The sequence below is a fragment of the Lipophrys pholis genome (genome assembly GCF_963383615.2).
Source record: "Lipophrys pholis genome assembly, chromosome: 8".
Taxonomy (NCBI): domain Eukaryota; kingdom Metazoa; phylum Chordata; class Actinopteri; order Blenniiformes; family Blenniidae; genus Lipophrys; species Lipophrys pholis.
In genome coordinates this window covers 19,848,077-19,860,711 of record NC_137630.1, presented here as the reverse complement: position 1 = coordinate 19,860,711, position 12,635 = coordinate 19,848,077, and the positions used below count along the sequence as shown (strand labels likewise).

The 12,635-nt window shown below is 41.1% G+C and overlaps 1 protein-coding gene across 1 annotated transcript; it reads left to right on the top strand.

The window, feature by feature from the left end:
• Positions 1 to 8,052: 8,052 nt before the first annotated feature.
• On the top strand, positions 8,053 to 11,046 carry snai1b (snail family zinc finger 1b). Its single transcript, XM_080469737.1, has 3 exons — positions 8,053 to 8,266; positions 8,842 to 9,393; positions 9,619 to 11,046. The coding sequence occupies exons 1-3, from the start codon at positions 8,191 to 8,193 to the stop codon at positions 9,798 to 9,800; spliced, it is 810 nt and encodes a 269-aa protein (XP_080325863.1). The 5' UTR covers positions 8,053 to 8,190; the 3' UTR covers positions 9,801 to 11,046.
• The last annotated feature ends 1,589 nt before the right edge of the window (positions 11,047 to 12,635 follow it).

Below are 12,635 nucleotides of genomic sequence, written 5' to 3'. Positions count from 1 at the left end.
ATTCTCTTCAGAAAACTTAATAAAAAGTTAACATTCTTAAAAGTGCACAGCGATTACGATGATAGAACACTACAGTGGAATTAAAATAAATACAATACTCAAACGACAACACAAATAAAGTGTAAATATTCCAAAGCTCAATGAACACAAACACAATAAGATAACTATCGCTCACTTTTCCCTGCATGAATCATGAAATCTTCAGTCAGGATTTTTTCTCCATTTAAAGATAAGATTTTTAAGGAATTTTTTCTACATTTTTACTTCAATGAACAGCATGAGTTTCAAGTTGTTTTTTTTAATAAAAGAAAACTGCTTGTATTTTATTGCTAACTAATTCTGATAAATAGGAATATTGCTGAAGTAATCGAGTGATCAAGCGCTTCTTCCTTTGTTGTTTTAAGTTGCTTTATACTAGCTCTTTCTCTTTTGTCAGGGCCAGTATTTTTTCTTGAAGATTAGCGTTGTCCATTTTTAAATTTAGAAGATCTTCAGGAATATTCACATGAAGAAATCAGTTTCCACCCATTTAAAAAGGAGGCAGTTCTCATTCTTTATTTCCAGGATTATTTAGTTTTTAATGTCCCTGATTTCTGTCAGGTGGTCCAACCTACCTCATCAACTGTATGTCCCTCAGCATCATACAAAAACTTGCTTCTCATGTAATAAACATGTTCACTTTATCATATTATGTTATGTGTTTAACAACACTTGCGGTTAAGTTATGAAAAACAAATCAATTGATATAGACATATAGAGATAGATGTCACTGCAGATAATTCATTAGCAAGAACAATAGAGCTCCAGCAATAGTTTGAGTTGTGGTCAGAATATACCAAACGTGTGGAGATTATTAGGCCTTCATAAGGCACATGAGCATATCGAATTATATAATTAATTCTTTCTTTTCTTCAAAAGTTGGCAGTCAATCTTTTGTAGAAACCAAATGCATTGTTTAAAGCATAATTATTGAGTTTGGGTCATTTAATGCTTTTCAATATAATTCATCATATTTATTATATATAAATAGCACTTAGGGATGTTGGTTCACAGTGACTTTAATGTCTAAAGTCTTGAACTGGCATTTCTTCACTCAGGGGGGAATGATTTCTACATATGAATATCGAATCTAGTCAGCGGTTTCTAGTAACATAATGTGACGTTTGCATATTTTCTTGGCCACCCTGTCAGATCTGACCTCTGAGTTGACCTCTTCTTCAGGGCTTTAAACACCAGCGTCAGTGGTCTTTGGTGGCCCCCTGGTGGATATGTCTCGAGCCTCTAGCGATGCTTTCAATATGTCAACAGTAGGTGGCGCCATCGGACAGTTGTATTTCCATTTCCTTCAAGTGAATTTTGGTTGAAGTAATTCCCAAAAATGTGGCATAGTAACACTTTTAGACTTTCTTCAACAAATGGCCGTCTGGTAATGAAATTTGTAAATCTCAGAAAAGCCAAAACAATTGTGTATTTAAAAAAACATTTCACAGTGTCCTCAGTGTGTCAGGAGGTGAACACAACCCTGCAACACAACGTGTCTCCAGGCAGCCCTGGAGAGATTGTAGGACAACTGCTACCCCGGGACAACTCGTCCACTGACAGCATTCCCCAGAGGACAACTCATCCACGGATGAGACTTCAGAACTTTGTGGAGAAAATAAATCCTGTACAATGTATTTTTACATATTATTTCTATTTGATATTTGATATATTTTTCATATATCTAGTATATGTCCATATATATTTAGTATAGTCTCATATGGCTTTGTTTCTCGGACGAATGGTCTTCTTTATTCACATGACGGCGTAAAGTATTTTTGAATACTTATATTAAAGTATTTTTTTAGACAAGTAATTTACTGTATGAAAAAAACACAAAAACTATTTGTTATAGAAAGAACTGCAGATGTAAGGCAATAATTTCTTGGATAAAATAATAAGATACAATTTATTAAAAAGTATGATTGCGCCATTTGGGGAATTTTAAAAAGCAGATCTCACAAAAGCATATACGCTCTTAAAAACCTCTTATCTACTTAATTACAGCAATGTGAACATTGTCATTACAAAAGTCCTACTCCTGCATAAACACAAAAGAGTTGATAAGGACATAGAAAGACTTTGCGGCCATTGTATTCGAACACCACAACACTAATTTGTCTAACAGAGTCTTTAAAATATGCAAATAATCAGTCAGGCAAATAATAGACAACAAAAACAAAGAAAGTACTGAAAAAAAAAAAAGCAGTAATATATGAATGTAGTGCAGTGTGATAAACAAACAAACCCACATGCTTTTTGGTGAAATAGACAATCGGGCAGCTCAGCTCATGTTCAAAACTGTTATCACTGTCTTTGTTTTTTCTCATGTGGCACTCAGAAAAACCCACATTTGGCCAGAAAACACACAAGTGACCATCAGATGACCTGCAACGGTACCATATATTACATCAAAGTGAGCATGTGGTTGGATTGTGGAGTCTGCCTGCCGTCCAGATAAAGTTAGAGCTGACACACACGCACACTCACACAACAGGGCACATTTCACCTCTGGTAGTATCTGCAGCAGATCACGGGCATTAGCTTATGTCTGTGTGGACCAGATGAGGTTAGAAGATAAAGACTTAAAGCTACACAGAGCTATGCAAACACGCCCTGTAACTCCACACTCTGGTTGTAAGTGAACATTAATTTTCACCACCTCATTTATAAATAGAAAAAGTTTCCATCTGAGAGCAATATTAGCAGGTTTGTTCATGACTCAGGCAGTAAAGTGTTTGTGCAGGCCGTCATGCAGCAGAAGAGCTCCAACTGAATTCAGCCATGTGCCGTTAATCATGTGGCGGTGATGGATCTATTAAATGTAAATAAGAGCATTATTGTTGTGTCATACCAGTCACTGGTTTGTTCTGACATGTTTGAGAAGCGTCTGAAAACTTACAAACACTCTCATTTCATTGTCTGAATTATTTCCAATGTGTCTGGATGAAACAATGTGAACACAAGCAGAGACATGGAAGAAAAGATGGACTGATTTTTTTGGTAAAGGAACATCTGCATTTATTTTATTTCTATTTACCATGTTTGATACACATGTAACATCAGTGTTTTACTTTTATTGTTCTGGAGCACAACACTTTTATCCATCCCATCAGAAATGTGTCTCAGACTAACAGTCAGTCCACGGCGGCTGCACAGCACACAGCATGCTGCGTCATGTTTCTGAAAAACCAAGAAAACTATCAGATAACAGTCTCATTGCGACAGCAGTAAAAAAACTGGGCCACGTCTCTGTGTTTGTATTGTGTCTTCTTTCATATTCGGCTGGGATCAGCATCAGCCCCGACACTGACATGGACAAATGGGTGGACGGAGGTTTTTTCTTGATTACTTGGTTTGTGATTCTTCAGACTTTAGGCTTTTAACCTGTTCATTCAAACTGCGTTTACAAAGGAGCGACTGACGTGTGGTACCTTCTATGAAACACAACAAACTGATTCATATTTGTGACTGTGAATCTCTTCATCTGCTGGAACGGGGGTGAGAGTTTTCACTTGTTTGACTTACTTTTTAATATCAGATAGCAAATGAATATTTTCTGAAATCCAGATCTCATACACGGTCATCATATATAAAGCCCTCATAAGTGAAAGTAATTTTGGAACTGAATAAAATAGCTTGAGCTTTTTTTTCTTTCTTCTGACTACAGCAAGGAGCTCCTCTGTTTTTAAAATGTGTCCTTCTCACACTGATATGAAGTATATAGTTAATAAAAGAGGAAAACACTGGTGGGAGCCTCCACCACATTTACGGGAGAGGCAGTAGCTGTGCATCAATATCGAAAGATAAAACTCAGTAAATCCTTATTTATATTAGAGGAAAGCTATTGCACTTATTTCAACAACAGTTTAGGATCAGTAGTGCTCAGTGCCTGTTTCCTCATCAAAGTGTCCTTTAACTAGATGAACTTTGACCAAAACGTGTAGTTGTCTTATAGACAGAATAGAGCAAAGGATGTGTAGATGCTGCAGAACATGCATGTAGGAGTGTGTGTCCATATGAGCAGCTCTGCATTCCTCTGAGATAATCTTATCTCCCTTCTGATGGACTTCAGGACCTCTGAACTACAGGCCAACAAAAACACACGCGCACACAGACATATACAGTGGATGAAATGGATGAAGCAGTGAGTGCACATTGGAAAAGTGACAAGCACGTGTTTATATAACATATTGTGGGTTAACTAATTAATCTGCCAGAAAGAAACTGGACATTGACTGATTTTGCACGTTGATCATTTCAGCGCAGAGACGTGTAAACGCCTAGTCCACCAGACTGAACGTGCAGCTGCACTTCATTACAGTCTGTCTTATCAAAAGCTCCTCCAAATGCCTCAAATGACTGTGGTATAAACAGGGACAGATGCGAGATAGCAACTATTCTTCAAGTGGTGGCTCATCACTGCTTATCAGCTCTTTCTCCGATTGAATCACAAACTCACTTGCAAATGAACTCCACCCTTTAACATCATCGCTCATTCAAGCACGAGTTGATTTCCCGTGCTATTGTTGTGCTACAGTTTGAAAGCCACCTCGCATAAATGTAAATGTGTCTGAATGGTGCCACTGCGTCTGGCTGATCAAGGTGTTTAAAAATGTAAAACTTCACCTCAGCGACAACAAAAGCTGCACTATCACAGGATTTGTTTAACCAGAGAATACAGAGCAATATGCTTGAAATTTATCACATGAATAGGGTCAAACTAAAGTTAAACTGAATTAGCTGTGAATTCCAGTCAAGGTAGAGAGGTATTCCCAACTGAATCTGAAAAAGTCTGTCCTCTCATTGTATTCATTTATTGAGACACAAACAAACACAAAAGTTTGATTACATAAAGTATTACTGTAATTAAGCTGTAGTGGTTTAATCTGGGTTTGATCCTTAAGAATAAGAACAATAACAGAATAATAAGCAGCAGTGCAACACACAAATCAAGATTCAAGACATGTCGTCTCATTGACACAAGTCAACACAGCAGCTAACATCATAAAATGCAATGAATATCATAACTACAAATTCTCTAAATGCAAAACAAATGAAATACACATGCAAACATATAGTTGAACCATAAAATGTCTTGACACAGTTTAAATGATCAATGCTTTTAATCTTATAATAGAAACAAACATTGATATTATTATTAATAAAATTATAGCTTTATATCAGTCTTTCCATTTTTTAGATAGATATAGATAGATAGGTAGATTACCTTCACTGTGTTACATAATTTTCTGTTTTGAATTAACTTTTGTCTGATTTCTTCATATGACAGAAAACTCAACTTCCGGTAAAATTGTTTCACTTCTATAATATGCAACTTCAGCTGCATCTATGATCCATATTAGGTGATTACGTGCAGTTTGTGGGAGTAGCATGCGACATTAGCTTTTAAAATACTTCCTTAAAATTTAACCCAGGATGAAGAGTTGTCATTTTAAAAATTATTTTTGAACATATATGGACAACCTAAGAAAACGAAAAAGTAATTAAACAAGCAAATTGTAGTATAACCTAAGAAGTAGGATGATGCACACTTTTTTTCAATTCATACCCCTTTCCATACCGTCGCTATTTTAACCATATGTATAAGCTGTGCATTATATAACACTACATCAATATCCATTACCATTATACAATGTTACAAGACCATGTAGTACAAATATATACATACAAAGATGTGCACTTATATACAGGTTCAGTGTTTCAGGGGATATTTGTGGGAAATCTGTGGGAAACACTGGCTGGTTAAAGCCTGGAGCCAGACAAAGAAACAACAACATCTGTTCCAGTGAGCAGAGAAACATTTCACAGTGTCCTCAGTGTGTCAGGAGGTCAACACAATCCTGCAACACAACGTGTCTCCAGGCAGCCCTGCAGACAAGACGCCTGTAAGAGGTGAGTATAATCAGCTGTTTTCACTCCTACAGATTGTGTGTGTGAGTGTGTGCACGCGGGTGTGTGTGAGTGTGTGTGAGTGAGTGAGAGAGAGAGAGAGAGAGAGAGAGAGAGAGAGAGAGAGAGAGAGAGAGAGAGAGAGAGAGAGAGAGAGAGAGAGAGAGAGAGCGGGAAGTCAGGTGCTTCGTTGTATCACAATATGTCTCCAGTGGCAGGAGGGAATAAGTGGAAGACAGATATGAAATGTGTCCATGATAGTTTTGCTCGCAGTGGCCACTGGTACAGTCACCCCAAACAAAAAGTGGGATTACTTTCACGTGTGTCTTTGCATGTTTACTTTTTGTTTTTACTGCTGTCCTGCCCCCCTGCCCCTCCAGCCTGCGTGGCGTCAGCTTCAACAAGCGCTCTAACGATGTGTGAACTTTTGGGCATGCCGCGACAATGGCGCCTTCAGACAGGTGCACCCGGCTTCCCTCCCCGCAGAGAGAGCAGGGGGTCCGGGACAGACCTGCTGGACAGACCTGGACGACACCTAAAACCTCCACCAAACCTTCTTTTAAACCGAGGATGTCAAACTTATGGCTGGCGGGCCAATGCCGGCCTGTCCCAGCTGGTCTGTGCAAAGTGTAAAATTAGAAATAACAAAAACTTTGCAATTTCCAAGTAAAGAAAAGTTTCGACTTTATTTAGATCGTATTGTTTCAGAACGAGTACCTAGACACAACACATTTGTGCAACCTGTGTGAGAGATCAGTGCCATTGCAAATGCACACTGAGTGTGCATTTGAAAAAACAATGTCTGCAAAAGATTGCAGAAATCCTTTATCCTTAGAAGTGATTGATTTTGCCAACATTAGCCTGAAGTCAGAGATTCTATTTTAGATCTTTCAGCAGAATTGTGATTTAAATCTCAAAGTGAAATCACTTGTTGCAGGTTTAAATCCAATACAATTGCAGTGCTTAAAATGGCATGTTCTTGAAATTTCCTTTTTTTTTTTTTCTATTTTTATCAAAATAAATGTCGTTAATTTAAGCTTTATGTAGAAAAAAAAAGTTATATTGCCACCCCTCATCTAAACTTTAAAACATTCTCAAATGTACGTCCTAATAAAGCATCTTCATCTTCAAGTCATTCGTATGCAAAACCTGACGCTCCTACAGGAGCATTTCCTCCTCGCAGCTGAAAGCATTTCTGCATGTCATATCACCTGAAGGTGGAGGATTCAATCAATGGCTCTGTGTTTGCACCGTTTTGTTCCTGGGACTGGGTTAATTTTACTTCATACCACGCTGTGAGGGTGCTTGAGAGAACAGTGCGTCTCTTATCTGAACCAGAGGCTCCCTGCAGAGACAGAGGAGAGATGAAATGAGCATTATGCAGAGAGTACAGAGAGTTTCTCTCCTATACCTTCACTAAACTGTCTCCAGAAGCTCATGCACAACACACCACGAGTTTAATCATCTGCAACATGCACACAGAGTAATGTGATCAATCCCCAAATTGTCTGACGTGGGAGATGATTGAATTAGGCTTTAAAGATAATGAAGGAAGATTTGCGGTCCCAACATCTAAATGCCACCCTACAATTTGTATTTGCTGAAAAGCTTAAGCTGAAATATAAACACAAGTGGTTTAATTCTTCACCAATAGTTTCGGATTGTTTACTGATAGATGCTGACTTTGTACCGACAGAGGACGCTCCAGCTTTTGTTTTGAGCTCGTTCTTTTTTTTTTGAGGAGCAGAATTCAAGATCCAGAAAGTGGTTACTAAATTCCCGAGAACCTTTTTTGTGTTGCGCCTTTTGCACAACACATGCAGTTTTTCCTCCTCAATGAAATCTATTCATGTGCATAATTTGATCAGGATACGAGAACAGGCTATTCAAATCGGAGCTGAGCATTCACTGGGGATTAATAGATGCCTTTAGTCAAACGAGGCTGATTTGCACAATCACCTTTTGGCGAGAGGTGGGCAGCTAAGGTGAATGATGCCGCTGGCGCCGTGAGACGGGGAGGTGTGATAATGGGGCGGAGATCTGCCCACCCAGACTGCTTCTGCCCCCCTAATAAGGGGAGGCAACTGTAGGATCCCCAACAAGACACACTGGAGATACAGACAGCGTTTGGACCCTTTGCAAGTCCTGAAGTCCTGAAGCTCCGCTCCGACTGAAGAAGCTGCGCTCCTCCGAGGCGCGCACCGCCGTGGGAATAACTCAGACCACTGAAGCCAGAAAATGCCTCGATCATTTCTCATTAGGAAATATTGTTTCAACAAGAAGCAATGGAAGAGGCAGCTGGAGAGCCAAACAGGTATGTCTTTATTCCTCACTGATACATTAACACTGACTCGGTGCGTATTACACCCTCTTTAAGATCCAACGCATTAATGAGGAACGGTTCACTGAAGTGAACAGAACTTAAACTTCAGCGGTGCCACGTTTGACAAATTTATAATATTTCGTTCAAATCAAAACACCTGCTTCTTGAAGAAAACACTTCATGACATGGTTTTAATTCAGTGCAACTCTGTTTATATTTTTTCGTGGCTTCAAACTTACTTTTGCACTCTACAACTACAAATCTCAGTTTATAACTTATTTTCCTGTGACTGTTAACATTCAAAGCCAGGCAGGTTTTTTTTTTATTTTTGTTTTATAAACTGTTCTAATGTTTTAATTACCGTTTTTAACACACGATACAATACACAACAAAATGTCACTATTGTGTTTCTGTAAATGTTTGACCCTATCATCAGTGCAAGATGATGGGATTTGGGATCAATTCAGGCTGTAACATGAAACCAGGAATGAAAACCAGTTTAGTGCTGTCAATTTTACGGAAATCCCTCCTGATTTTATGTCTTTTGTGTCCTTTTGTGTTTTCAGCTTTTGTCCCAGAAAGCTTTCCAGAGGCAGAGCTTCCGACACAGAGCCACGGTTCTGCGCTGACACATCGCCCCCCAGTCCTCCTCATCAGCAGCCTGTACTCCCTGCCTGCACCGCTCTCCCCTGTGTCCCCTCTGTCCCCTTCACCACGAGGTCCTATGGACCTCAGCAGCTCTCCCTCCTGCAGCAGTGCTGAGGAGGAGGAGGACGGAGGTCGTACATCGGACCCCCCCAGCCCCGAGGCCATCCAGTCCATCTACAACTGTCTGCACTGCAACAAGAGCTACTGCAGCCTCTCGGCGCTGTCACACCACCAAATGTCCCACCACCAGCTCCCCTCCACCTGTGTCCAACAGCAGCAGACCCCCTCCGTACCGACCGATGTCTCAGCACGCCCTGTCTTCCACTGCAAACATTGCCCCAAGGAGTACACCAGCCTGGGAGCCCTGAAGATGCACATCCGCTCACACACTCTGCCCTGTGTGTGTCCCACATGTGGAAAGGCTTTCTCCAGGCCGTGGCTGCTCAGAGGACACATCCGCACCCACACAGGTAAGCGCCTTCATGCAGTCCGGTGTGCTCTGCTGCACCTTGTGCTCATTGACGTTTATTGATGTTCCCTTCATGTGACAGCAAATGTTTTTGCTGAAAATGGCAAAATCTAATCTCAGCTTCACATTTTGTTTTCCATGATGTAAGGCGATGTGCTCACAAAGTCTCTGACCTCGTAATGTATAAATTGATTAGGCACCACTAACAACGTTCCCTTCTGTCCAGGTGAGCGTCCCTTTGCTTGTCAACACTGCAGTCGGGCTTTCGCCGACCGCTCCAACCTGCGCGCTCACATGCAGACCCACTCCGAGGTGAAGAAGTACCAGTGTAGCTCCTGCTCTCGCACCTTCAGCCGCATGTCGCTGCTGAACAAGCACAACAGCTCCGGATGCTGCCCAGCCTCATAGACTCACAGACATTCCCTGGATTACTCTGATGACTTAAAGCTGCTCGTTGGTTCTGTTTTCATTATCTGAGCCAAGACACCCAAAGGACGATGGGACATTGTTTCCAGCTGCATAAATGGCAATTCTGCTTTATAAAGAGACATTTCAAGTGCCTTATTTTTCAAGACCGTGGATGTATCAGAAGCCATGAGAATGTGTGACATAATTTTGATGCATCCTGTCAACTGTGTGTATGTGTGTGATTTAAGGGCAGCTGGACATGTAGTTAATTCCCAGGAAACTCCGTCGGTGCCGGCCGGTCCGGGACGCTCGCCATGCTGCAGCTGCTTGGGTGTGTTTGTGTGTGTGTATGTGGGGATGTCATTCCTCACCGTACTATACATACATGACATGTGTGTGCATATGAGCAAGTGCGAGTGTTGAGACAGCTGTCTGTGTGTGGTGTACTGTGGAGGCAGGGCGCTGAGAGACGTGCTAGCTGCGACCTCGACGACAGGTGACACCACCCGGCCCGGCTGCCCCCTCCTCGTGGCACAGACACTTTCGAAACACTGAATGTGTGTTATATTAGGGGGTGATACTATTTAGCGAAAATGGCTTTCATTGAGATTTGCCCTCCTTATGTGTGAATGTGCAAATTTTCGATCAGATGAACAAGTCTAATCCCCATGTACAAACCCCTTGACGGTTTGTACCCATTAAATATAGCAAAATTGTATTACCATGTGCAACTGGACCTAAGACTTGATTTTAAAGTTATTCTTCAAGTCAGATGTGGCCTAGGGTCAAATCTTACATTTCCATTGTGCCTGTATCTACTGAAATATTTTTTGTAATACCCAATTATTATTAGTTTTTAGGTTGTTGTTTTATTATAGTCAATTATGTTTAACATCAGCTGCAAATGTCAATGGGGTTGGATACATCGGGGTTAGAGTTGAATAATATGCCAATTATTGGTATCTCTCTGCTCAGTTTGACCATGGCCATATTTTAAAATGCTGATACAAATACCACCCCCACTAGTTATAGGACATGAAATGACTACTTGAGAATGACCAAAAAAAACCAAAACATTTGCCTTCACCGATATTGTAATTTTACAGTGTAAATTTATTTTGACATGCTTGTGGAAATTTTTAGGAAACATTTTGATGTTTAAGACATTGTGCCTTTTTTTTTTTTTTTTTAAGGTTGTATATATTTCTGTAAAATGAAAATAAAAGCATTACTTGACAAAAACCTCACTCTTGTTGTTTCGGTGTATTCTAGTCATTCATTTTAACCAGCATTGAATTTACATATAGATGAGTTTATTGAGACAGACATGACAGTTTCTGAATGAGAAGATAGAGCGGTGCATTGTTGTATGGGTTGTGTGTTTGGGGGAGTTGTGGATAGGTTTGTATGATGCTGAGTGAGAAGGGGAACACCTGCACGCACCTGCCCGGCTGTGTAGTGCACATATAGAGAGCACATGTCAAAGAGGCGACAGGGTGTGCACAGACCCAGGGCTGGTGTGGAAGCCACCAGCAACAATACAGAGGAGGAAGACACTGAGCACGAAAGAGGCCAGATTGAACAAGTGTCGCAGAAGGAAGTTGGTGTGAAATTAGCTGAGTGTGGGAATCCCACTTCCTCCTGCAGGAGGACCAACAAATGGACCAGGAAAACCAGGCTCTCAACCAACAAATGTAACTGCAGAGAAAACCTGTGTGTGTGTGTGTGTGTGTGTCTGCGGAGAAAGGCCGAATAACTAAATCAGATTCATTTAAACCTGTGGAGCCATCTGCTCAGAAGAGTTTTGAACACACCACTAAACCACACCAATCCCCTTAAAACTCCACAAAACTCCATTAAACTCCACCAAGGCCCCCAAATACCCCTTCAAATCTCACCAAGAACCGTGAAACCGCACCAAACTCCATCAAAGCCCACTACCCCCCTGACCCACACACACACTGACGCCAGCGTGTCTTAAAGAGGTAACAAAGTGTTTCCTCCAATAGTTCTCAGTGTTGAGAGGTGAACGCATGCATGTGTGTGTGTGTGTGTGTGTGTGTGTGTGTGTGTGTGTGTGTGTGTGTGTGTGTGTGTGTGTGTGTGTGTGTGTGTGTGTGTGTGTGTGTGTGTGCGTAGGGGGGGTTGTTGAGGAGCCACTCAAAAAGCTGGAGATCAGATTGCATGACTTAGCTTGCCCAATGTAAACAGCACCCGAAAAACGACACATGTGTGCACAGATTCAAACAAACTCCTACAGAATGGAGACTTTGATCAACGGGGGATTTTTCAATTGTCTGCGATATTTCTCTCCAGGCTCCTGTTCGTGGAGAGGTGAGCGTCATTTAACTACTGTACACCTACACAGGTAATGAGTCGGTGAGTCAGAGAAACGGGCCGCAGGAGGCTGAACTGGGCTTGAACTGCCAACACATTCAACAAGTCCACTGATGGAGCAGCAGAGGTGAAATAGAGAGAAGACACACAACGATGCCACATAGTCGACACTGCTCACTTTGCTGCATGAAATATTTAAACTCCCCCGGGTACAAATGTAAACAAACACATGCTGCTAAACAGACTGTCACATCTTGTGTGCTTCTGCCGTTTTGAAATTTAACTCTGACGTTTCGCTGGGGGGACATACTTCTGGTTTGCAGTGTGTAGGAGGCAGTCTATCACCGTGTAGCTTTGAGGCAATGAGATCACTGGACCTGTCACCTCTCTTTTTCATCGTGCTCTGCTGTGTGTGTAATATCATATTGGTGTCTTCAAAGTATTTTAATGTTCACAGCGTCACGCATGCGGCCCCTGACTAATTTGACATTCCTGAGC

Coding starts and splice junctions, on each gene's coding strand:
- snai1b (XM_080469737.1), top strand. CDS start 8,191: ATGCCTCGATCATTTCTCATTAGGAAATATTGTTTCAACAAGAAGCAA. Junction 8,267..8,841: donor GCAGCTGGAGAGCCAAACAG/GTATGTCTTTAT, acceptor TTGTGTTTTCAG/CTTTTGTCCCAGAAAGCTTT. Junction 9,394..9,618: donor ACACATCCGCACCCACACAG/GTAAGCGCCTTC, acceptor CCTTCTGTCCAG/GTGAGCGTCCCTTTGCTTGT.